Source organism: Ambystoma mexicanum, chromosome 14 (assembly GCF_040938575.1).
Source record: "Ambystoma mexicanum isolate Mex_15411 chromosome 14, UKY_AmexF1_1, whole genome shotgun sequence".
NCBI classification, from domain to species: domain Eukaryota; kingdom Metazoa; phylum Chordata; class Amphibia; order Caudata; family Ambystomatidae; genus Ambystoma; species Ambystoma mexicanum.
Genome location: NC_090940.1, coordinates 410,301,751 through 410,328,972, shown reverse-complemented (window position 1 = coordinate 410,328,972; position 27,222 = coordinate 410,301,751). Strand labels below are relative to the sequence as shown.

Sequence of the window (27,222 nt, the reverse complement as noted above, 5' to 3'; positions counted from 1 at the left end):
TGACATGACCCAGTGTCTAATTTGGAAGTATCTGTGCCTTTCCTCCTCACCAACTCCAAATTCCTGCTTATATTCCTCGAAGGTTTTCACCTTTCGGTCGCGGAACATGTCTTTCAGCGTCCTGCATCCCCCTCCCTCCCATGCTCGGAACACTCCCCTCTCCAGCCCCGGCGTAAAATCCCCATTGTTAAAGATAGGTGTAAACGGGGATGGAAAAGATGAGATCTCTCGTTTCTCCACTGCCCTATCCCAGGTGGCCACCATCCCCTTTGTAATATCGCTCAAATAGATATGTGGCGGTCTAAGCCTCCGCGGAAGCCATAACACCCCTCCCAGGTGATGTCGGGCGACTGCTCTGTCCATTTTTACCCAGTGCTTCTCATATTCCGCTGCAAACCACTCCCTAATCACTCGGAGAAGTGCAGCTTCATGATAACGCCTAAAATCGGGGCGACCCATGCCCCCCCGCTGTTATGGAGAATTCTCTGTTTAGGCTGAATTTCCTAACCTAGTGAGTCCCCCAGCAGCTTTGCTGGATTTTTGGGGTTTATTTTCTTCTCCTGCCACGAGTGAGACTCTTTTACCCTCACTCTTGGACATGATTTGAGTGTATTCCTGTGACTTGTAATGTGCTTATGGGCTTTGGGGTATTTTTCCCCATAGGCTATCATTGGTTTTTGTGTGTGTTACACAGCACCCTCAGTGCAGTAACACAGGGGTGTCATAGTGACCCCCAAACATAGACTCCATACCCTGGGACTGACTACTGTCTCCCTGGGCAGGTAAAGTCACCATTGACTTTACTAGTCTTAAATTGTGAACAGAACCAGTACAAACCATCATACTGTGGAAGTACTGGTAGGGGCAATTAGATTGCCCCTGGGTCTGTTTGTCGAGGGGGTACTGTCCCGTCCCCCCTCGCCGAGTTTCTGGCTGGTGGCAGTGGATACCACGGAAATATTCCAACGGAATACTTCCCAATGGGATTTCCCATTGATTTTAATGCACCACTTTTTGGTGCAATGTTAAAGATACCGCCGGTTTATTTATTTAATATTAATTCACCGGTTGGGATTTTTTGGCAGAACTCGCCGCCAAAATGGCGTCTGGGTTCACTTCAGTAACCCTGAACCCGAGTCGAGCCTTTGTTCCACTTTTGGCAGGCTTCTGCACAGAAGCCCTCCAAAGTGGTGCCACTGTATCTGGGTCTACAGGATGTGTGGGAGGGGGATTTAGGCACCCTGGACTGAGTTGCCTTGGCAACTCAAGTCGCACTCTTGTTTGATTGGCCCAGTGGTGAGCCCCCCGGCTCACCACTTAGCATGTTTGAGTGACAGCTAGGACTGGTGAATGGGGGTTTGCTGCATAAAAGCAGGGCTTTGGGGACTGGAACTTCAGAAGTCGCCACAGGACCTAAGAAGCCGAAGAGAGAGAAGCTGAGCCGACCTGCCACGACGACACCACCGGTGGAGCCCTGCGGCACCGTCTCACCACTTCCCAACGACAGAGGAGATCTCCAGTCCGGAGAGTCGTCTTCCCTTGACTGGTGGGGACAACCAGTTTTTGCCTTCTTTTCGCCTCCCCGGAGCATTTCGTGGCCGCCTTGCCTGTGCCAAGCACCCCGGCAACCGGAATACCACTTTTTACCTCTACCGCAAAAGAGGGGTAACCTCCTTTTAACCCGAAAACTCCACGGCTGGTTTCTTCCCTGGTAGTGCAACGACCTTCAGCCTTCCTCCATGTCGAGATCTTCTCTTCCTCTGGACGACGCCGCGACTTGCACCCACTACCAGGAACAACTGCCACCGCTGGAGGATCTTTTCCATTTTGAAGGTACTGTGTTCCGCCCGGCTTCCCTTGCCACCGATTGTACGAGGTAGATTTAGCCCTCGGCTCTCAAACCTGGGTTAGCCTGGGACACCCTAACTAAACTTTTCTAAGCTTAACAGAACTTTTCTACTCACCTGTAAAGACTTTTGAGACTTTGTGATATTGTGTGATCTTCGGCATATTTGGCCTGGCTCTCCCTAAAGTGGGCCTGGCACTGAACTTCCTTGCTCCTCAATAGACGGCCTTCTCTAATACTTACTGTGGTTCTCTGAAAAGTGTTTTGCCGTATTGCTTTCTTAATTCTGCCTTTTCCCTCCCTTTTTAAACAACTTGTTGGAGTGCCATCTAACGTTAAGCGCTCACCTCTGCCTGGAAGTAAGTGGTGTTAACTAAGACTTGTCCAACAAATAACTAGGGATGTACATATAGTAATTAGGACTGTGTTTTGAATTTACTTACCTTTTTCTGTGCTAGTGTAATTTACAAGTGTGTCTTTTAAATAAATAATTATATACTTTTACACCAGCTCTGGTCAGTGTTTGCTTGTGCTACTGTGCCTCTGTACCTATTATGTATACTCTATATACTGCCTAACTCTTCTTGAGGGAAGTCTGACTGCTCAGCCACAGCTACCAAGTGAATCTGTGTGGTACAGACTGCTACCAAGTGGGTTTACTGCCAAACACCTGTAGTTTTAAATCTTTTTGCAGTGGTCCCAGAGGGAACTGCACAGGTTTCTGCCTAACACCCGCCCCTTGGACGCCATAAGGGGGCGCCATGACAAACGCGGCCTCTTGCTCTCCTAGATAAACTCTTTGACCACTCAGTCCAGTTCCCTAAAGAATCCCGCAGGGAGAGACAGCGGAATCGTCTGAAACAGATGAACTATGAGGGGCAGAATGACCATTTTAATAACTTCCCCCCTCCCTAGCCAGGATATCTTAAGAGCATTCCACCTCCTCAAATCCTTCTTAATTGCCGCTAACATAGGGAAATAATTTGCGCCGTACCAGCTGCCCAGGGAAGGAGTTATCCAGATCCCCAAGTATCGTATCCCACCCGGACTCCATTTGAACGGGGAGAGAGCCTTTAATTCCCTCGCCTCGTTCTCCTCTAAGGATAGGTTCATCAGTTCAGATTTCTGCCAGTTGACCCGCAAGCCTGATACTTCCCCAAATTTGCTCAGCACTTCTATGCTCTTTCTAATGGACTCCTTCGGTTGCGTCAGCATGAGCAACATATCATCCGCGAATGCCACCACTTTGTGCTGACATCCCCCAAATGGTATACCCTGAATTTTATCTGTCTCTCTTATAGCCAATAAAAGGGGTTCCAGATATATGGCATAAAGCAGGGGAGACAAGGGACACCACTGTTTCCTCCCTCGCCTGAGCCTAATTGGGTTTGATGTTTCTCCATTGACCAAGATCCGCGATCTGGGGTTCTTATAATTTGCCTCACCCATGCCAATGAACTCTGACCCGAGACCCATCATTTCCATGACTTGGAACAGGAACGACCACTCCACCCGATCGAACGCTTTTTCAGCGTTGATCGCTAATAGGATCGCCGGAGTGGTCGTCTTTCGCGTTTTCTCGACTACATGGGCCACCCGTCTAATATTGTCAGCCGTCTGCCTCCCTGCCACAAACCCTGTCTGGTCCTGGTGGACCAGCGAAGTTGATTACTTTTCTAGCTGCCTAGCCAGTATTTTAGTGTAGATCTTCGCTTCCGTGTTTATGAGGACAATGGGCCTATACGCTATGCACTCTTCAGGGTCCTTGCATGCCTTGTGTATGAGTGTTATTTTGGCCTCCTCCATCGAGGGGGTGATACTGCTTCTGGACCTAAATGAGTTAAACAATTGTGTTAAGTGTGGAACTAACAGATAAGAGTAAAGTTTGTAAAAGGAGGCTGGGTAGCCGTCTGGACCAGGGGCTTTACCACGGGGGAGAGCAGCTATGGTTGCCCTCACCTCATCTTCCGTGATAACTCGGCCTAACTCTCTCCCCTCGTCCTTAAACAGTCGTCGAAAGGGAAGGGCCTCCAGAAACTCCCTCTGTGGCCCAGGAAAGGGATTCTGTGAGAAGTATAATTCTTCATAGAACTCAGCCAGCCTCCCCTTTATCTCATCTGTCCGAGTGAGTCTTTCACCCTCCTTACCCCTCATGGCCATAATAACATTACATTCCCTGTCCCCTCTCAGTAGGTGCGCCAGGAGCAAATCTGCCTTGTTGGCCTTCGCCACCACCCCTTACACATTGTGATCCAATTCAGACGCTCCCCTTGCTGCCAATTCCCCCCTCAGCGCAGGCCCCTCCACTCTCCCTTGGCAAACTACTGCCATTTCCTCTCGGACCCCTTCGCCTTTTGTTTCCCACTGTAGACCACTCCCATGGCCTCTGCCTTGGCCTTTTGCCTGTGGCCCGCTCTGCACTGCCCGCGGGACCCTCATCCAGGTCAATCCGCAACACATTGGCACCTTCTTGGACTGACGTTATTTTTTTCTGAGAACCTTCCCAATCGAATAACAGGCCAAACGAAAATGTCCACTTATATCGTACTCGGCGCTCATTCAGAACCTTCAGCACCGGCGCCATCTGTCTCCTCTTTATCAGCGTAATATTAGCCAGATCTTGATATAGAACTATCTGTTGACCTTTAAACACTATTGGTTCCTTTTTCCTCGCAGCCTGAAGAACTGCCTCCTTCTGAACGTATCTGGTAAAGGCGGCGAGAACGTCCCTCGGCCTCGGGGTGGGCACCTTAGTGAGCCTGCCAACTCTGTGGACGCGGTCCAATTCGATGCTGTCCGGACCCGCCTCCCTTAAGATATCCGCAAAGATGCCCTGGATTTCCTGTTTCAGATCTTTGTCCGAAACTAATTCCAGCAGTTGCTTCACCCTTATATTGATCCTCCGAGACCTGTTTTCGATGTCCTCCATCTGAATCTCCAGGTTCTTGGTCGCTACATCTCGGCGCTCTATAGCCTCACTATTAGCGGTAGTTTCTTTTTCCACTTCCTGGAGACCCCTCTCTAGAAGGTCCATCCTTTCTCCCAATTGCCTTAGATCTCGTTTGATCTCCCCAAGCGCCTCGTTGAGGTCTGCCCGCATAAGGTGAAACTGCTCTTGGAATGTCTTGGCCAAATTGGTATGAAGCACCTGAAAGTCCTGTCTATTAACCGGGGTCAGCTCCTGCGTCCGCTCCGCCGCCCTCCTCTCCTCCAACCCCTCATTGCTGCTCTCCGTGCCCTCACCGATTTCCTGTACCGGCCACTTGGAGTGGAGGGTGCTTTGACAATCCCGTGGGTGCTGCGATGACTTTCCACTTTTCCCTTTATTTCGTGTGGCCATCAGTTCAGTCTATTGCAGGTCATGAGGGTTCTGGTTCCACCTTTTCTTTAGTTCTCTTGCCGAGATCACCCCTCCATCAGTTATCTCCACGGAGGCCAATCCACTTGCACACCACCTGGCGAAGGCCAGTGCAATGCCACGGACCTCCCTTTCACTCCTGCCCCCTCTAGGGCCACTGAGATAGCTTGACGGAACCGCTATACCCCAGAGGCGTCCCCGTAAGGCCGCTGGAGAGTCACCGCTGGGGCAAAAACAAAAAAAGGGGGGGGGGTTGTACCCTGGTGGGGTGGTCAATTATAGTTTTAAACAAATTAGCCCCAGGTGCCACCCCCTCAGGGTGCGGCTATGCAGTCAATGTTGAGGTCCACTCTGATATATATGTTTTACATGCAGCAGTCCTCAGCTGCAGTCAGACGTGACATGGTGGAATGTAAGGCACAAGGGACACCTTTAACACAGAGGCCTCATTGGGGGGCCAGGCCTCTTTGCCACTCCAGCTGCCGTCTCCACCTGTGCTCCTGCGACCGCGGGGGCGGCTGAGCTAGCTCCCGCCGCCCGTTCCTTTTTTCGCTCTCCCTCCAATGGGCGGGGCCGCCCACACGGTTGGTCGAATCTAAATGATCGACAGGACAAATGGTCGAATTTCTTTTTTTTTCACTTTTTTTTTTTTTTTGGTGGGGTCCCCCCTAACCCCCTTTTTTTTGCTAAAAAACCCTTTTTTTTTCCTAAACGAAAACCTAAAAAAATATATATAACAAAAAAAAAATGTGATCATTTGTCCTGTCGACCATTTGTCTGTCGACCATTTCTGTCGACCATTTGACTAGACACCCGCCCACACCACTACGGGCTGCCTCACCAGGCCCCTACCTCACCGCAGTGTCCTGCGCTGGCTACCGCTCTCCACCTCTCGGTCCTCGGGCAGCCGCGCGACACTCACAGGAGCCGGCCTGCTGCCTTCATCACCCCCTGCGGGGGCGGGCGCCTGGCCGGAGCCGCAAGGCCACGTCGCCCTTGGCAATCCCCCCGCGGGCCGCCGAAAACTGCAGCCAGATGGCCCCCGCGGCTGGATGATCACCACAAGCAGCCCGCCGGCTCCTCCTCTGCCCGGGCCTCGCCGCCTTCTCCTCCAGCCGATCCGGCCCGGGGTGTCCACACTACAGGGGGGCGATCCTCTTCTACTCCGCACCTTGCAATGTCAGTGTCCCCTGATAGGTGCCGGGGGTTCCGCCGAGCTTTTTCACAGATTGCCGGCAAACAGCGGGGTGGTGGACCGCTTATTTTCGCCCGGGGATCCGGAGTGCACGGCCAGCACTTCTACTCCCTCCCGGCCGCCATCTTGGAATGTAATCACACATTTCTAATGACATGGTATACTCTCCTGCCAGGGCTTCTTGTATTCACATGGGCTCTCTGCCCTCTCCCAGACTTGCACATTTACTTTGTTTGATCATTTATCTTCTTTATATATTATACTGTCTGGGTTTCCCATTAACTTGCACTGAATACATTTACATACTTGTAGGGGTTTCTGTTGCAGTTCATTTCCCCTTTTAACAATAAGCTCCCTCACGCTTTCTCGGTTGGTTTGGTGCCATGTCTTGGGCGGAAGCCAGATCGCTACAGACCGAGGAGACGGTTCGCTTCTAGGTATTCTTGGACTTGCAGGTAGGCTGCTTTGTCAAGAAATTTTTGTAGGAAAGGGACAGTGGTAATGAGCCTGTAGTTCCCTGGGACCATTGGGTCAAGGGATGGTTTTTTGAGGAGTGGGCGTACCCAAGCTCCCTTAAGGGAAAGATGAATTAATGAAGGCGGTTAAGAAGGGAGCGAGGATATGTGCCGAGTCTTTGATGATTTGAGCTGGGCAGGCATCCCCCTTGCAGTTAGAGGGTTTGATGGACTTAAGCAGGATGATAACTTCTGATTGGGTCATAGTCATATCTTTAAAGTCAAAAGGAGGGGAGGACTCTACCTTAGTGACCTTGGGCGCTTTACTGTGCAGGTTTGCTATGAGTAGGTTAAGAGCTTTTTGATGGACCAGTATTTTAGTTTGCAGAGTGTTGAGCTTGTCTAACATGGCAGACTGAATGCTGTTACACCAGCTTTCGTCCTTGAGGAGAGTGGGTGGAGGCGTGGACAGTTTTTCCAACTCTCTGAATATTGCAAAGATTTCTTTGGACCCGGATTTAGCATCATTGATCCTTGAGCTGAATGACGCAGCTTTGGCCTGGGTGACAATGGCTTTGTAGGATTTAGAAATGGCCTTAAAGGCATTTCTGTTGTTAGGGAGAATTCTCTGTAAGGCTAATTTCCCAAACCTAGTGAGTCCCCCAGCAGCTTTACTGGATTTTTGGGGTTTATTTTTTTCTCTCCTGCTAAGAGTGAGATTCTTTTGCTCCCACTCTTAGACATGATTTGAGGTGTTCCTTTAACTTTCCATGTGTTTTATGGGCTATGGGGTCTTTTACTCCATAGGGTCTCAGGTGTTTTTTTTTATGTGGGTTACACACCACCCTCCATGCCGTAACCCAGGGGTGTCGTAGCGACCCCCCAACATAGACTCCATACCCATGGACTGACTACTGTCTCCCAGGGCATGTAAAGTCACCATTGGCTTTGCTAGTCCCAAATTATGAACAGAAACCAGTACAAACCATCATATTGTGGACGTACTGGTCTGTTGTTCGAGGGGGCACGTCTCCATCCCCCCTGATCGAGTTTTGGCTGGTGGCAGTGGATACTACTTTTTATATTCGGCCGCAAATATATCTCTATGGGATTTTCCCATTGTTCGAGGCTACCAACTTTAATTATTTAATGCTTATAGCCTCGAACATACCACCGGTTTATTTATTTAATATTAATTCGCCGGTTGGTATTTTTTGCCAGAACTTAATTCTAAAATGGCGTTTGTGTTCTCTTCTGTGACTCCAACCCAAGTCGAGCCCTTTGTTCCACTTTTTGGTGGGCTTCTCCACAGAAGCCTCCAAAAGTGGTGACACTCTGTCTGGGTACCACAGGGGGTGTGGGAGGGGGTTTAGGCACCCTGGACTGAGATACCTTGGTAACTCAAGTCGCACTCTTGTGTGATTGGCCCAAGTGGTGAGATGGCCGGCTCACCACTTAGCATTTTTGATTGACACCTAGGCTGAGTGAATGGGGGTGTGCTGCATAAAAGCAGGGCTTTGGAGACTGGAACTTCAGAAGTCGCCACAGGACCTAAGAATCTAAGGAGGGAGAAGCTGAGCCGGCCTGCAACGACGACCCCACTGGTGGAGCCCTGCTGAACCGTCTCACCACTTTTCCCAACGACAGAGGAGATCTCCAGCCCGGAGAGTCTTCTTCCTTCGACTGGTGGGGATAACCAGTCTACCTTCTTTTCGCCTTCCTGGAGCATCTCGTGGCCGCCTTGCCTGTGCCAAACACTCTGGCAACCGGGATACCACGTTTTCACCACTACCGCGAACCGAAAGGGTAGTACCTTTGTACCGGAGAACTCTGTGGCTGGTTTTTTCCCTGGCAGTGCAATGACCTTCATCTTTCCTCCACGACGAGATCTTCTCTTCCTCTGGACGACGCTGCGACTTGCAACCGCTGCCAGGAACAACTGCCCCCGCTGCAGGATACTCCCCATTTAAGGTACCATGTTCCGCCTGGCTCCCCTTGCAACCGATTGAACGGGGTGTATTAAATCCTTGTCTCTTGAACCTGGGTTAGCCTGGGACACCTTAGCTAACTTTTCTTAACTGAACTAAACCTTTTTCGAACTACCTCCACAAACTTCGAAGACTCTGTGTAACTGTCTGATCTTGGGCATCTTCCGCCTGGCTCCCTGGAAAGTGGGCCTGGCACCTAAACTTCCTTGCTCACCAGTAGACTGTGCCTTCCTAACTTGCTGTGGTTCTTTAAAAAGTGTTTAGTGTGTATGCTTCTATAATTCTGCTTTTCCCTCCCTTTTTATTTACCTTGTTGGAGTGCCATCGAACGTTAAGCGCTCACCTCTGTCTGGAAATAAGTGGTGTTAACTAAGACTTGTCCAACAAGTAATCAGGGATGTACATATGATAATAGTGATAGTGTTTTGAACTTATCTTACCAATTTGGTGCTAGTGTGTTTTATAAGTGTGTGTTAAATAAATAATTATATACTTTTACACCCAAGCTCTGGTCAGTGTTTGCTTGTGCTACTGTATTTCTGTACCTATTTTGTATGCTCTGTATACTGCCTAACTCTTCTTGAGGGAAGTCTGAATGCTCAGCCACAGCTACCAAGTGAATCTGTGTGGTACAGACTGCTACCAAGTGGGTTTACTGCCAAAAACCTATAGTCTTAAATCTTTTGCAGTGGTCCCTAAGGGAACTGCACAGGTTTCTGCCTAACACTGGTGTACAATGGTGGGATTTGTATTGAGTATACATTTTAGTGTGCTTAAAGATACCTTAGTGCAACTAACCACAAAGCTTAGCACTAAAAGCTAAAACCTGTCAAATATGGAAAGTTATAGTCAAGAGTCCCTTGCTACAAAAACTGCTGATTGTTTAAGAGTTCTCTGTAAGCATAAGAATCTCCTGACTAAAGGCAAGAAAATGCAGCTAATAGAAAGGTTGTTAGCAAACCAAAGTCTGGATGGTGGTTCAGAGGAACCTACCACTCCAGCAACTGTAGATAACAGCAATGATATTGATATGAATGTTAGTATTGATAACTTTGAGTCAGAAGCAGAAGAGGTGGAAGATGTTAGAGTTGTCTCCCCTGGGCCTTTACCTGCCCTGCCAGCTGTGCCTACTGGACCCTTACCAGGTCCCACACTTAATCCTCAATGTATGGAACTAGAAAAAATGAAGCTTGAATTAGAATTCAAAAGAATTAATGCTCAAACAGAACAACGGCACCAAGAACTAAGGCTCAGAGAAATGGAGCTCAACCATAAGCTAGAAATGAAAAAATTGTCTGTGGAAAGTGCTTCTCCCTCCGAATCCTCTAGGAGTTTCAGTCCCAAAAGACCCCGGATGCCTAAGGAGTGGATAGGTATGTGTGAACCTAAGTTGGATGTGTTGGACTGTTTGAGTTTGTTTGAATATAATCATGGGTTCCAGAACATTACAGGAAATGAGTTACTTTCCTGGTTGTTCTCTAGGCTCCCCCCTGTTGCAACTGATGTGGTAATGGAGTTGGGGGAGGAGGATTAAAGGATTTGAAACTAGCTTTGATAGCTAGATTTGGGGAGACCCCTCCCCAGTACCTTAAGAGGTTTAGGACCTTCAAAAACCATGATGGTACCCCTTGGGCTACCTGGGTGAGTGAAAGTTTGAAGAACTTAGAGGGATGGATTAAGGGTTACAAGGTGAACACTTAAGAGGGAATGAAGAATCTTGTGATGTTGGAGTCAATTTATGATGCCTTCTCTCCTGAGCTCAGACCTCACTTGGCTGATTCAAAGGAATTTGATTCCAGGAAACTAGCTAAGGCTGCTGACTTGTGGGTTGCCAACAGGGCTACTCACAAGGACTCTGGGGTAACTCAGTAAAAGGATGAGGGAAAGCAGCCAAAAAAGGACTCCAAAGAGAATTCAAATAATTCCAATCCCAAAGAGGGCCCCAAACAGAACAATAAGGGTAAACCACGAGGAAAACCAAATCAGAGTAGTGTACCCTCTGGTGGTAAACCAGAAGGAGGTCAGAGCAAGCCACCATTCCAGAAAGCCTTTGGTAAATGCTTTGTTTGTGGCTTGCCTGACCATGTGAAAGGAGATCCCAGATGTAAGGGTAAACCTTCAGGGGTCCAGCTTGTCTCCTTAGCCTTCGCTCCAGAGGAGGAAGTACAAATGGCAAGTGGAAACTTTCTACTGCTGGCTGATGAACCCATTGGAGTCTCAGCCAGTGTTTCTTTAGTGTCTCTGGGTCTGTGGGAACAACAAAATTTAGATGTCTATAACTCTATCCCAGATAATACTAAAGAGTATTATAAGGACAGTGTCCAGGTGAATGGTCAGGAGACTCCTGCCATTAGGGACACTGGGGCCAGCATAACTGTGGTGGATAAATCTTTTTTTCAGGCTGAGGATGTTGCTAAGGCACCCAAACGCCTCACCAAGTTAGCCAGAGGGCCTGTGCAGATGCTTCCACAATTACCAGTTCTCATCCAGTGTAATGACATGACTGTGAAGATACCTGTTAGCATACAAAGTGAGGTGCCAGGAAGGGTTCTGTTGGGTAATGACCTGAAAACTCTTGGAGTAGTGTCACATACCCCCAGACCGCCTAGTAAAAGGTTACAGGAGCTCACCAGACCTGCGAGGGAGAGAACCATGAGAGGTACTCCCCAGGAGATGATGAAGAAGGATATCACTCCGACACCACTGGAATGACAACTTGCTATCACTGAACAAAAAGAAGCAAAGGGGAAACCCAAGACTTCCAAGAAACAGCCAACAGCAAGCACTCCAGTGCTTCCAACAAGGACTTCGCTGAGGTTGTCCAAAATTACACCTGTAACTCCACCTCCAGTTGAGGCTGAGAGGGAGGTACAACCCTGTATGCTGGAACTAGACTCTGAAGAAGAGCTAGTGGAAGGCCAGGAACTCATTGGAGATCTGGATCCTGTTGACCATCCTGAGCTGCAGTCTTTACTGGCAGAAGGTGGACCCAACAGGGCAGACTTCAGTAAGGGGCAGAGAGAATGTCCAACTCTGGAAGGTCTTCACCAACAGGCAGCTTCTCAGGCTGATGGGCAAGAGCCTGGGAAGTATAGGTTGCACTGGGAAGATGGCCTCTTATACAGTGAACCAACTGAGTCTGCACCTGGAGACTACAAGCGGCTTGTAGTACCTCAAGAAAACAGACAACAATTCTTGCAACTGGCCCATGAGATTCCTTTGGCTGGTCACTTGAGTTTCAAGAAGACCAAGGAAAGGCTCTCTCTACTTTTATTGGCCAAAAATGGGGGCTGAGGTAGATAAGTTTTGCAAGAGCTGCCATACCTGCCAGACTTCTGGTAAGGTTGGGTCCAAGAATGTGGCACCTTTAGTGCCTCTCCCTGTAGTGGGAGTCCCATTTGAGAGAGTATGGATTGACATTGTTGGTCCCCTTGATCCCCCAACCTCCTCAGGCAACAGGTTTATCCTTGTTGTAGTAGACCATGCTACTAGGTACCCTGAGGCAATTCCTATGAGGACTGTCACAGCTCAGGCTGTGGCTAAGGCCCTCCTTGGTATTTTTTATCAGGGTTGGGTTTCCCAAGGAAGTAATCTCTGACAGGGGATCAAATTTTATGTCCCACTACATGAAAGCCATGTGGAAAACCTGTGGAGTTACTTACGAGTTCTCTACCGCCTACCACCCTCAGACAAATGGGTTGGTGGAAAGGTTCAACAGAACCATGAAGAGCATGATAGGTGCTTTAGCGGATCCCCTTAAAAGAAAGTTGGACCTTCTATTGCCATGCCTTCTCTTTGCTTATAGAGAAGTCCCTCAGGAGGGAGTAGGTTATTCTCCCTTTGAACTTCTCTATGGCCATCCAGTCAGAGGTCCATTGGCCCTGATTAAGGAGGGGTTGGAGAGTGCTCCTTCCCCGAAGCCAGTCAGAGTGACTGACTATGATAGGTCTCCGAAGGAGAATGTCACAAATGATGGCAGATGCTAGTAATAACCTGAAAGCTGGACAAGCCCTGGTCAAGCATTGGCACGACCAGAAGGCTAACATGGTTGAGTTCACTCAAGACCAGCTAGTTCTAGTTATGATCCCAACAAGGCAGAGGGCCTTGCAAGATAAATGGATGGGACCCTTCAAGGTTGTGGGTAAACTTGGAGAGGTGAACTATCTGGTGGACTTGGTCAATCCCAAGGAGGCTCCTAGAGTCTTCCACACCAACCGACTAAAAGCGCATGTCTCCAGACTTGAAGTAGGAGCCTTGCTTCTAGCTTCAACAGAAGAGGAAGAAGAGAGCAAAGCTCTACCTGATCTCCTCAGAGGCTTACCCCCAGACGAAAAGATTGAAGGAGTAAATCTCATCAAATCTGACACCTGAGCAACAAGAAGAGTGCAAAGCCATGTTAAATCAGTTTGCCTCTCTGTTCTCACTTTCACCAGGCTTGACCCCTTGGGGACAGCATGATATACTCACTGGTGACTGTCTGCCAGTCAAAAGCAGAGGATATAGAATGTCAGAAAATGTAAGGACCCACATTAAAGGGGAGGTCAAGAAGATGCTTGATCTCGGGGTAATAGAGCCCTCTACTAGCCCATGGTCTAGCCCAGTTGTGTTAGTACCAAAGGCAGGATCCAAAGAATTGAGATTCTGCATGGACTATAGAGCTCTCAATGCAGTCACCAAGACTGATGCCCACCCTTTGCCAAGGACAGTTGAGTTGGTGGATAGACTTGGTTCAGCCAAGTTCCTCAGCACATTTGACCTTACGTCAGGCTATTGGCAAATAGCCCTGACAGACCATGGCAAGGAAAAGACTGCATTTTCTACCCCAGTTGGCTTATACCAATTTAAGGTTATGCCTTTTGGATTGAAGAATGCACCTGCTACATTCCAAAGAATGGTGAATCAGGTTCTGAATGGGATGGAGGACTTCTGCATGGCATACTTGGTTGACATTGCAGTATTCAGCCAAACCTGGGAAGAACATGTGAACCACTTAGGATATGTTTTGCAGGCTCTTGGACAGGCCAATCTGACCATAAAGGCAAGTAAATGCCAAATTGGTCAGAGTAAGGTGGTCTACCTTGGGCATGAGGTAGGAGGTGGAGAAATAAGGCCTTTGCTCAGTAAGATTGAAGCTGTGCAAAATTGGACAACACCTACTACTCAAACCCAGGTGAGAGCTTTCCTAGGCCTCACTGGGTATTACATGAATTTCATTGAGAACTATGGGACCATAGCTTCTCCACTGAATGTGATCTCCTCTCCAAAATTCCCTAAGAAGGTCAAATGGAATGAGGAATGCAAGCAGGCCTTTGAAAACCTGAAGAAAGCTCTTTGCCAAGCACCAGTACTGAGAGCTCCTGACTACCACCAAACTTTCATTGTACAGACCGATGCTTCTAATGTAGGTATAGGTGCAGTCCTTAGCCAACTGGATGAGAAGGGTAGAGAGCACCCCATTTGCTTCATCAGTGGAAAACTGAAGGATCCTGAGACAAGGTGGGCAACAATCGAAAGAGAATGCTTTGCTATTGTGTGGGCACTGAAGAAGTTATTCCATACTTGTATGGTTCTACTTTTGTTATTCAGACTGACCACCAACCCTTGAGATGGTTAATGCAAATTAAGGGAGAAAATCCAAAACTATTTAGATGGTCAATCTGCCTACAAGGGTTTGATTTCACCATTGAGCACAGGTCAGGGTGTCACCATCAAAATGCTGATGGACTCTCTAGGATGTATATCATCGACTAGAGGTATGAGGTTCATCCAGGAGTGTATTAAATCCTCCTGTCCCTTAGTCTTGGGAGGGTTGGGGGGCGAGTGTTAGGGAGAATTCTCTGTAAGGGTAATTTCCCAAACCTAGTGAGTCCCCCAGCAGCTTTGCTGGATTTTTGGGGTTTATTTTTTTCTCTCCTGCTAAGAGTGAGATTCTTTTGCTCCCACTCTTAGACATGATTTGAGGTGTTCCTTTAACTTTCCATGTGTTTTATGGGCTGTGGGGTCTTTTACTCCATAGGGTCTCATGTGTTTTTTTTGTATGTGGGTTACACAGCACCCTCCCTGCCGTAACCCAGGGGTGCCGTAGCAACCCCCCAACATACACTCCATACCCTGGGACTGACTACTGTCTCCCAGGGCATGTAAAGTCACCATGGCTTTGCTATTCCCAAATTATGAACAGAAACCAGTACAAACCATCATATTGTGGACGTACTGGTCGGGGCAATTAGATTGCCCCACGGTCTGTTGTTCGAGGGGGCATGTCTCCACCCCCCCTGATCGAGTTTTGGCTGGTGGCAGTGGATACTACTTTTTATATTCGACCGCGAATATATCTCTATGGGATTTTCCTATTGTTCGAGGCTACCAACTTTAATTATTTAATTCTTATAGCCTCGAACATACCGCCGGTTTATTTATTTAATATTAATTCGCCGGTTGGTATTTTTTGCCAGAACTCGATTCTAAAATGGCGTTTGTGTTCTCTTCTGTGACTCCAACCCAAGTCGAGCCCTTTGTTCCACTTTTTGGCGGGCTTTTCCACAGAAGCCTCCAAAGTGGTGTCACTCTGTCTGGGTACCACAGGGGGTGCGGGAGGGGGTTTAGGCACCCTGGAATGTGTTACCTTGGTAACTCAAGTCGCACTCTTGTGTGATAGGCCCAAGTGGTGAGCCAGCCGGCTCACAATTTAGCATGTTTGATTGACAGCTAGGCTGAGTGAATGGGGGTGTGCTGCATAAAAGCAGGGCTTTGGGGACTGGAACTTCAGAAGTCGCCACAGGACCTAAGAATCCGAGGAGGGAGAAGCGGAGCCGGCCTGCAACGGTGACACCACCGGTGGAGCCCTGCTGAACCGTCTCACCACTTTTCCCAACGACAGAGGAGATCTCCAGCCCGGAGAGTCTTCTTCCTTCGACTGGTGGGGATAACCCGTCTACCTTCTTTTCGCCTTCCTGGAGCATCTCGTGGCTGCCTTCCCTGTGCCAAGCACCCCGGCAACCGGGATACCACGTTTTCACCACTACCGCGAACTGAAAAGCTAGTACATTTGTACCGGAGAACTCCGCGGCTGGTTTTTTCCCTGGCAGTGCAACGACCTTCATCTTTCCTCCACGACGAGATCTTCTCTTCCTCTGGACGACGCTGCGACTTGCAACCGCTGCCAGGAACAACTGCCCAGCTGGAGGATCCTCCCCATTTAAGGTACCGTGTTCCGCCTGGCTCCCCTTGCAACCGATTGAACGGGGTGTATTAAATCCTCGTCTCTCGAACCTGGGTTAGCCTGGGACACCTTAGCTAACTTTTCTGAACTGAACTAAACCTTTTTCGAACTACCTCCACAAACTTCGAAGACTCTGTGTAACTGTCTGATCTTGGGCATTTTCCGTCTGGCTCCCTGGAAAGTGGGCCTGGCACCTAAACTTCCTTGCTCACCAGTAGACTGTGCCTTCCTAACTTGCTGTGGTTCTTTAAAAAGTGTTTAGTGTGTATGCTTCCATAATTCTGCTTTTCCCTCCCTTTTTATTTAACTTGTTGGAGTGCCATCGAATGTTAAGCGCTCACCTCTGTCTGGAAATAAGTGGTGTTAACTAAGACTTGTCCAACAAGTAATCAGGGATGTACATATGATAAAAGTGATTGTGTTTTGAACTTATCTTACCAATTTGGTGCTAGTGTGTTTTATAAGTGTGTGTTAAATAATTATATACTTTTACACCCAAGCTCTGGTCAGTGTTTGCTTGTGCTACTGTATTTCTGTACCTATTTTGTATGCTCTGTATATACTGCCTAACTCTTCTTGAGGGAGGTCTGACTGCTCAGCCACAGCTACCAAGTGAATCTGTGTGGTACAGACTGCTACCAAGTGGGTTTACTGCCAAACACCTGTAGTCTTAAATCTTTTGCAGTGGTCCCTAAGGGAACTGCACAGGTTTCTGCCTAACATCTGGTAATTTCAGATGGGTTGGCTTTCCATGCATAGAGGGCAAACCTTTTCTTAGATCGTTGGTCAAGCAGCTCCTTAGAGAACCAGGCGTTGGAGTGTTTATCTTTTTTGGCTTTCTTAGGGGCTAGTGGAGCGATGGCATCAACAGCTTGTGTGATGATGTGTTTGAAGGAGTTGGCCAAAGTTTCTGGGTTTTTGGAGAATGGGGCCTGCAGAGCGGGCACCATTAGAAATGGTGCAATGTTCTCAGATGTCAGTTGGCGTGAGCTTCACACGAGGGCTGCTGGACAAGGGATAGTGTGCCTGGGGGGCCCTTTTTTTTCGTGGAGAGGTTGAATTGAATATAGTGATGGTCTGACCATGGGATTGGAGTGTTGGTGGCGATTTGGATAGAGCAGTTGTGCTGACTAATCCAGTCCTGGGTGCGTCCTTTGATGTGGGTAGGATCAAATATAGTTTGTGAGAAGCCCATGGTGCAAAGGGCTTTGTTGAGGGTTTTGGTGTGGGAGTCCTTCGGACCGTTGAGGCCTAGATTTAGATCGTCCAAAAGCAGGACTTGGGATGTTTTTTTATTTTCAGACAGGGAGAGGATGGGGGTGTCCTGGAAGTCAGCAGTGTGACCGGGAGGTCGATATACAATGTGCATGGTGATGGTGCAGTTGTGGGTGAGGTTAATTTTAAGTGGGAGGTGGTCGCAGTTGTGCTCAAGTTGCCCTGATGGCGAGGGTTTCCCTGGCAATAAGGGCGACTCCCCCACCTCTGGTGCATACAATCTTTTCTGAAGATTGTGTACCCTGTGGGGATGGCAAGAGATCGTGCCGGGCCTGAGCCTTCCTTAAGCCAAGTTTCTGTGATTATCAGGAGGTCGGGGTTATCCTTCATGATGAGGTCATGGATATCAAGGGCGTGAGCAGGTAATGAGCGTGCGTTGACCAGGGCACAGCTAAGAGTGGCACTCAGCTGGGGTTTGGGGGCAGATAAGGGCCTAGGCACATCAGAGGGCGCAGGCATAGTACCCTGTGAGGGCATAGGCACATCAGAGGGCGCAGGCATAATAAACATGACATTATTCCCAATAACAGGTGAGGGCATAGGCACATCAGAGGGCGCAGGCATAGTACACTGTGAGGGCATAGGCACATCAGAGGGCGCAGGCATAGTAAACATGACATTATTACCACTGTTAGGGGGAATTCTCTTTCAATGGCTAATTTCCCTTACCTAGTGAGTCCCCCAGCAGCTTTGCTGGATTTCTGGACTTGGTAGGAGTATGAGCTTTTCCCCCCACTCTTACCTGTGTTTTGCCATGTGTATTTCATCTGGTTTTGTGATTGTGGACTCTGGAGTACACCACTTCAGTAGCCCCACTCTTTTGTGTGTTACACAGCACCTTCAGTGCAGTGACACAGGGTTGTCTTTTAGGCTTCCCACCAACCCCGTTTCTGGGGCTGACTACTGTCCCCCAGAAAAGGGTAAAGTTGTCATTAACTTTACATAGTCAAATAACCACAGATCCAGTACACCCCATTTTACATGGAGTATTGGAAAGGGTTAATCCTTAGCCCTTTTTATCTGTAGCTCCTAGAGCATTGTTTTGCTCTTTTAACATTTAGACTTGGCTGGTGGCAATGGTATCTATCCTAACTTTTCTACCGCGATTATACTATATAAACGTGGTACTGTTTTGGGCTATTATATTAGCCTCAAACAGAAACCCGCTTGACCAAATACTCATTCTTTTGGCTCCTTTCAGGTTTATTCGGCATTTCTTTTTGTTAACGTCCTTCTTGTGTTTCACTTTGCGTGGCAAACCAGCTTTGCCTTCTTTGTTCAGCGCCTTTTGGCGGGCTTCTGCAAGAAGCCCTCCTCTAGGCGCCTGGGTGTCTAGGTGGGCTTGAATGTGAGGGAGGGGTGTAGTCACCCCCTTGCACAGGGTATCTAGGAAACCCAAGTCGCAGTTTGCCATGATTGGCTGAGGTGGTTGTCCAGGCTGGACAACCCCCTGCTGCGTGATTGACAGCCAGGCTGTGTGAATGGGGGATTTTCGCATAAAAGGCAGGACTCTTGGGCTGGAAGTGAGAGTCGCCACTGGAACTACAAGGAACCGAAGAGAAGCGGAGAAGAAGACGCTGCTGCAACTACCCCGTCCTGGTGAAGCCCTGCTGCAGTCCTGAGCTATCGACCCTTCGACGACCAGAAAAGATCCAGTCCGGAGTTTTCTTCCCATGAGCCTGGTGGGGTCAACCAGCTCATCAGAAATCGCAGCACACTGCTGTAGTGGTGCGGATAGCCATCTGAAGGGCCTCTCCTGTTTTTAAAGGAGCGCACCTTTTATTCACCGTCACTGATGCTGGCTTCATCCCTGGGTAGTGCAGACCCCCTCCAGACGTCGTCCCTCTCGTCTCCACGACCGAAGCACCAGGAACCGTGGGTCTGCAGGAAACTACCAGGAACAACTGCCGTGGCACCAGCTTCTTCCTTGAATAAGGTACTGTGTTCTGCTTCGAGGAACTAGGAGGAATCCCTTTTCTCCTCCTCCAAGGCTTGCCCTTGTCTTCCCTCCTTCTTGTAACATTTGCTTCCTCTGTTGACAATATCCAAGTACTCCTGGCAACATTGATTCTTGAACTGTCTGTGTGATCCTCGACAACAGCAACCCGGTTCCACTTGAAACTGGCTCCGGCCTATTGACCTTTGTATTTCTGTCAGCGAGGGTTCTCTGATTCTGTCTGCCTTGACAAAAGTATTGCCTATGATTTTTGCCCTCAACTCGCTCTGGCTAACTCAGGTGCTAAGTGTGTTTTTGCCCCGGTAACATTTCTTGCCGCGGATACGTGTATCTTTCGTAAGACTGAACTTTCATTACTGTCAAAAAGTGATTGCACATGTATTCCCGGTAACGCCTTTTATTTCACAACACTGGTCCGTTAAAACGTACGGTACTTACCTTGAGTTATACTGTACCAAGTGAATTGGTTGTTTGTAGTGTGTTTCACGTGTGGTTTTGAATTAATAGAAGTGTTGTGTTTTACAGATGGTTTAAAAATAGATGTACTTAAATTTTTTTACCTGAAACCTTGAGTCAGTGTTTGCTTGAGTCACAGTTATTGTGGTCCCTTTGTGTAATCTCTGCTACTGCTCATATACTCTTGAGATAAGCCTGGCTGCTCTGCCACTGCTACCACTTTAACATAGTAGTACAGGCTTCTACCATAGGTGAACTTGTATTACCACTTGTAGTCTTAATTGTGTCTAGTGGTCCCTAAGGGCACTGCATAGGATTCTGCCTAACAACCACCAACAGGTGGGGGCATGGGCATATCTAGCGCCGTTATAGTGGACATGGAGCAGACAGAAATCGTGGGTATGGGCATAGAGCATGCTAGAATTACATTTGCGGGTGACCGTTCGCTCAGCGGGGAAGGCAGAGGTAACCCTGAACTCCTGGTTGGAGCCAAGCCCTTGTTGTCCCATGTGGCTAGTCCTGCACCTTTAAGGCAAATCATGTGCCGATGGATGAGGTTGTTGGGTGTGTCCTGTCGTAGTAGCAATGTCTTAGAACTTTCCGGCGTTGGAAGGTATATTGCATGCCCTTGTGCGTGTGAATTGGCCAGTGTGGTGGTAGGAATGCAGGGAGGAGTTAATGATGACCATAGTTTGGATGAGCACCCAAACCACTGTTCTTCTTTGCTGCACCTGGCAGCCGGAGGAACCAGGTCTGCTAACCAGGGTCTGGGACCTATATATATGTATAGACCAGGGAAGACCAATATTTCCCCACCATTTGAAACTGAACTTTGAGAACTTTCAAATGCAGAACTACCTTTTGTCCAGGGGAAGGGAACCACACCTTCGAACCAGGAAGATAACCCTTTGATTTAGTTTAGAATAGAGTGTGATGGACAGAGCTAGGATTCTGACATAGGACTATGAACCTTTGTTTTTGGCATCCTGACAGACATATTAGTATTTTTTCTTGTGGCAGGGACACCTGTTTTAGAGTTAGGGCGAGATAGGGTTTTCATTTTCTCGCATTAATAAACTTATTTAACAACCACTATGACCCCTATGTCGGAGTCTTCTGCACCCTTACAATATATGTATATGCATTTGTGTAGGCTGGTAGTTAGGTACAGTTGGGGTACAATACATAACCCAGGAAATTCTGCTACACTGTTATACATAAACTGGACAATGTGTAATTATAATTTCACGTTTGTACTGCTAATGACACAGCCCACAGCAAACACTTGTGTATTTATAAAAACAGTAAAAGTGTTTATGCTCTTATAACCATTTATTTTATTTAATTTAGTGTATAGTGCAATTGATTAATTAAAACTGGGGAGATTACGCAAGCCCAACGCCTCAATTCAGGATAGACATGCCAACTAACCAATCCCACCCCTCTGCATACACCTCTCAAACTCCAAACCAAACACAATCACAAACCTACAGCACAACCAAACCGCACAAACTTCACTACATTGCAACAACAAAACAAAAACACATAGGCTCGCACAACAGTACACAACGACTACCGGCCGAAAACACCCCAGGCCCAGCCAATGGACCCACCGGGCTGAGGCCGCCAACAGCACATCACTGCTACCTTGCACTTTTCCAGCTTCCTCCCACTAACTTACCCTCCCTTCCTCTTTCAGAGCCGCCAGAGCGCCAGGCGACCACTCCGGTGGTGATAGTGCACGGTACAAATATCCTTTAACATTCACATAAACATAAGCATAAAATCCATTACATACAATACCGATAAATCACTCCATTAATCATATACATATCCAATTATGAGTTTGAACAAATCAAATAATATACTTTTTAAAATAATCCGAACATTTCTCAAAATTTTTAAATTTAACAGAAAACGAAATGAACATCAACTTCCTACATTATTAAAAGAAACCATGTATATGAATCTCTAAAATACCCACAAGGGCACAATTAAGCAAGATAGCATCCAAAAGGGTTTAAAGTGCAATTCATAATTCACTGGTTGCTGGCAATATTTTATCTATTTCATTCCAGATGTAATATGCCGCTCCATGTACACCAGAGTGTTAGCTGTATATATAGCTAACCAAAATTGATCAGTTGACACCATTCCGAGATCACTCACCAGATCCCTGTAGCCTTTGTTGCAATATTCTTGGCAGTTTGTCAGTAGATGTCTACTAGTTTCCACCTCATTCTTAAATAAGCAACAGTCTGTATTGCCCAGGAGGATAGCTCAGCGGCAATGTGCTCGCCTTGGAAGCAAGGCGACACGTAGCAACACAGGTTCGATCCCCGGATCCGTGCTCAGAAACCTCTGGGTATTAAGCGCGTTATAAATAACCTATCATATATCATATCATATATCGGTACGGGACAGCCGACCAACTCCCCACATAATCATAACCATTATAACCATTTGCAGTCCGATAACTAATGTCGGATCCATACCTGTTAAACTCTGAACATAATGTCAAGCAATGGGGAGAAAATGGATTTCTAAACAGACAGACTACCATACCAGTACTTTGGTTGAACAGTTGTTTCCCACAACCTTGAATGCATTGACAATGCACCTAAAACTGAGAATGTTAGATGCACATATATTACATATACAGATAGTTAAATGGAAGGCAGAGAGGGATACCTAATGTTAGATACATTTCAAACTGGACCAGGATGGGTCCCAGTTCCGTCTTAGAAAGCAGGTAGAAACAAAGTAACCAACTTGGGTTACTCTTACTCTAGTACTTTCTATGGAAAGGAGGGGGTTGCAGTAATTTATCAAATCAAAACCCTTAATGAATCACTGGAGATTCTCAAATGCTGGTCTTTGGCAGATGACTTCAGGGACCCAGGAGCAGTGTCCAAGTTCAGGTAGGTACCTGTTTTCAGTTAGTTTGAAGGTGTTACAAATGTTTGTATATGTTGTCCCCCAAAGGTAATAAGAGGACAACGTCCATAGCCAAGCCACAATTATAGGTTAGACTAGGTAAGTATCAGATCTACTCATTCGTCACAACAAAAGGAGCAAACGCCCTAGGGAACACCAGAGTTGTTTTCTGCCAACCATCCTCCTCCCCCCCTTCCCCCCAATCCCCTGCAGACTACCTCCACCCAGAAGCACACCAGCTGCCAGTTTGAGGCAACAGCCGTCGAAGGATGAAAGCAGATCAGGAAGCACACAAATGCTATTAAATGCTAATCTACAATGTGGGGGGGGGGTGGTGTAGAAGCACCATACTACTCCTCAAGGCTCAAGGGAACACTGGCAACCATTCAAAGGAATATGCCAGGACCATGGGGCAGGTTCTTGCAATGCCAGTCACTTTCGAATTGGCCTGAGGGAACAGCAGAAGAAACTGTTAAGTACAGCAGTTCTTAACAAGCCTGGGAAAGGGAACTGGCATGCAAGAGCTTGGACCCTTAACCAATGGCGACCCAGACAAAAAGAATAATAATTCTTATACCGAGGAGGCCAACCCACCAGGGCAGAAAAAGCAGCAGTGATGAAGAAGGCACCAGGAAGGAGGAACAAAATCAAAGTAACCTACGTAGCTCAGTGGGCAAGAGGGGACATCAGCAAAGGTCGCACGCCAGATGGAAATTACCCTGGATTGTCCAAAAAGGAGCTGAGGCAGAGTAGTGGTGGTCCAGAGAGTCCCCACTCCTCACGATGCTAGCTACAGGAGAATTTTGCAGCACAAAGTGCAACACTGCGGAATGGTTGGGGGGCTTAAATAATGTGGTGGTGAGTTTCCCTGCTTACATTTTGTGGGGGAAATGAGTATAAAAGGGTGCAGTAAAAAAAAGGTGGTCTATCTTAGATGAACACATGGAACAGTTTCCAACAGCCTTTGGGTCCAGACATATTAGCCAAACAAGGTTCCCAGCAGCAGCCGGTCTTCACAGGATTCCTGCAGGAATTCGGGTGAGAATCTCAAGAATGCACAGGGTCTCACACTGCTAACATGGACTAAGCTAGCCCTCCAATCACCGGGCAAGCAAAGGTTCTGTTTAAACCGATCAGACAGGACCTTTAAATGCATAACACACTGGTTCTCCCACATAGGTTGTGTTATGGTCATGTTTTGGCCAGAAAACCGGGCAGCACATTTTAAACCACTTTAGAGAGTGCTGGGATGGGCTCAATGAGCCCACATCAGCACAACTGCCATTTTCTTTAGCCTAATTCAGGATGCACACACAAAAAAGATTGCCCAAAACAAAATGGACGATTGTTGGGCTTAGAAGAATATATTAGTAGGCCAGTGGCTACCACATTTGTGCATTGGTCTACTAATTCCATAAAAATGGTTGCACTCTTAAGGAAGGCAAAACTAAATTATAGCTACCAACAGCCTATTCTACTAGAACCAAAAAATTAAATGGGTGAAATGTTATGAATTAATCATAAACACTAGCATTCCTCTGGGCAGCCTTCCACACCATTTTTTTCACCTGTCTCCCTCTTTGCTTTCCGTAAAGCAATGAAAGCCATCTTCTCATATGGTCCCTCGTATCAGCATGAATACTATACATATGACCCGCTGCATAAGCTGTAATGATATCTATGTCTGTATTGATTTATAATGTGCCAACGACTGCTACCACGCCTGTACCTCTGTAACTAAGCTCTTGCAAGTAACAGCGCCTCAATGCCCTTGGGCTGTTTGCGCGCTATATAAATAAATAAATACAAAATAAATTGCAAAGGGTTGCAGTGGCAGGAGCATTTTTTTCATAGAAGTCCCTCTGACCCCAATCAAAAATGCGACAGCCATTAAAAAGAAAGGAAAATGTTTACGGGACCCAGGAAGTATAACTCTGTCTAAAAAGAAGAAAGAAAGGTCTGTTAGTTCTTTCTAGCCTTGCTAGCCTTCCGATCACTTGTGTAACCCGGCGGCAGGTTCTTTTCAGATGGTTATTCAGATTGTGCTGACTACCTGTAATGTTTGATTTCTTGTTCTTGAATCCAAAAGATGTCCAAAACCACCTCCAAAGGTGCCCGTCTTTGATCTTTCTCCCCTGTCAGTCAAACTGTATTTTTTGGTTCTGAAAGTTGTCAGCTGCAAGCATTGCATATTTACTGTATGTCTGACATAACAAGGACCTTGTCAGTTGGACCACTGGATAATTTACCTGACCTAGTTTTCAGTAAAACCTTTCTTAATAAATTGTCAGCAGTGCAAGGAAATAATAAAAATGGAAATCCTTAAGTGATCAAGAATGTAAAGAATGTTTACAGGTGTGGGAGCATTTTCCCAGTTATGTTGCAGTATTCCTCAAACACATGCTTCATAGTTTTGGTATGTGGGAAATTAACGTTTTATTTTCTTACTCCTTTTTCTATTAGAGCTGGAGAGCTTGAAGTCTACTGAAGACGAGCACAAAAGGTACGACTAAAATGTTGTGTTCAAAGAACCATTGTTGTAAATGAGGCACACAACATTACATTATTTCACTTTAAATTACCCAGTGAGGCTTCAATGCAAAGTCACGCGGGTAATGTATCATTGATTTTTGATTTTTAGAATGTTGATTTCATGCCTTATAATAGATCTGTACCACAATGGGATGATCGCTACAGAGACTAATGAGGCCATAGTGTCACTGTTGTCCTGTCCCACGCCAAGGATATCCATGGAATACTCTGAAGCAAATGGGTGGCCACTAAAGTTTGAGATTAGATGTTGGAGTTAGGCTTACAGGTCTGACTGGGAGTCGATATGAGAAAACAGGGATACGTCTCAATGTAACAGTCCAAATGCTCAAGGAAAGCATAATCTAGTGAGGTGCAGATTCAAATGTTAATCCATGGGACTTGTAAGGGGTCAGTCAAATGAGGCTGAAAACAAAGATGCCATTTTGATTGTTATCAACTTTATTTAGAGTAAAAAGGGTTTAGGGAAACTCCTAGCTTGCCCTAAAGCTAAGAGGGGTTTCCCTACTGTAAGGGAGTCATGGTATCACAAGTATGACACTGTCACAAGAGCTATACGTTTCAAAACCTTTTTAAATTCTTGGGGTTTGGAAAAACTCCTACTTTGCTCTATAGCTTGTTAGGCAGAATCCTGTGCAGTTCCCTTGGGGAACACTACAAGAAGATTAAGACTACAGGAGTAAGCAGTAAACCCAATTGGTAGCAGTCTGCACCACCCAGATTTACCTGGTAGCTGTGGCTGAGCAGTAAGACCTCTCTCAAGATGAGTAGGGCAGTATACAGCGGATACACAATAGGGCTAAAAACACAGTAGAGCAAGCAAACGCTGACCAGAGCTTGGTATCAAAAGTATATGATTATTTATTTAAACACACGCTTTAGGAAATACAATAAGCACTCTAAATAAAAGCAAGTTCAAACGCAGTCAGATAAAGTATACACACCTCCCTTAATAATTATTAGACAAGTCTAGGTCAAAACACCACTATTTGTAAAAACAGATGTGAGCGCGTAACTTAGATGGCACTCCAATAATTAAGTTAAAGGGAGAGAAAAAGGCAGCTCATGAAAATAAAACAGTTCCCAACACTTTTCTAAGACCACAGCAAGTTAGTGAAGGCGGAGTCTACTGTAGAGCCAAAGTTCATAGACCAGGCCCACTTTAAATGGAGCAAGGCGAAATGTGCCCAAGATCACACAGTTTAAAAAGCACTCAAGTCTTTGCAGAAATGTTCAAAGGAGGTTGGTTTGATGCGAAAGGTAAAGTTAGAAGGTCTGGGGCCAACACAGTTGGAAAGCCAAGGATTTAAGGGTCACCTTTAGCAATCCGCAGAAAGGGAGGCCCAGCGGAACACAGTACCTTAAAGAGTGAGGAAGCTCCAGTGGTGGCAGTTGTTCCTGGCAGCGGGTGCATTTCATGGTTTCGACCAGGGGAAGAGACGATCTCGTCGAGGAGAAACCTTGGAGTCGTTGCACTGCCCAGGGAAGAGACCAGCTGCGGAGTTCGCTCGGTAAAAAGGTGCGTTCCTGTTATTCGCGGTCACAGTGGTGAAGCTTGGCTATCCGGCCGCCGGGGTGCTTGCCACAGGAGATTCCACCAAGGGACGTCCTGGAAGGCCAATGGCGAACTGGTTGTCCCCACCAGCTCAAAGGGAGAAGACTCTTACAGCAGAAGTTCTTCTCTTGTCGTCTGGAAAGTGGTGAGGTCGTTGCAGCAGGGCTCCACCGGTGGTGTCGTCGTTGCAGATGGCTCAGCTTCTCCCCTCTGCGGATTTCTTAGGTCCTGTGGTGACTTCTGAAGTTCCAGTCCCAAAAGCCCTGCTTTTATGCAGAAAAACCCCCATTCAACAGCCTAGCTGTCACTCATACATGCTAAGTGGTGAGCCGGGCGGCTCACCACTGGGCCAATCCGAACAGAGTGCGACTTGGGTTGCTAAGGCAACGCAGTCCAGGGTGCCAATTCCCCCACCCACACATCCTGTG

General features: G+C 47.2%; 1 protein-coding gene across 3 annotated transcripts in view; it reads left to right on the top strand.

Annotated features, from left to right (window-relative positions):
- KNL1 (kinetochore scaffold 1) overlaps window positions 1-27,222 on the top strand; it is a 1,870,945-nt gene that overhangs the window by 1,264,650 nt on the left and 579,073 nt on the right. For all 3 annotated transcript variants that reach the window (XM_069637560.1, XM_069637559.1, XM_069637561.1), the window contains one exon: window positions 25,153-25,192. In XM_069637560.1, coding sequence (XP_069493661.1) covers window positions 25,153-25,192 — 40 coding nt within the window. The remainder of the gene's footprint in view (window positions 1-25,152; window positions 25,193-27,222) is intronic.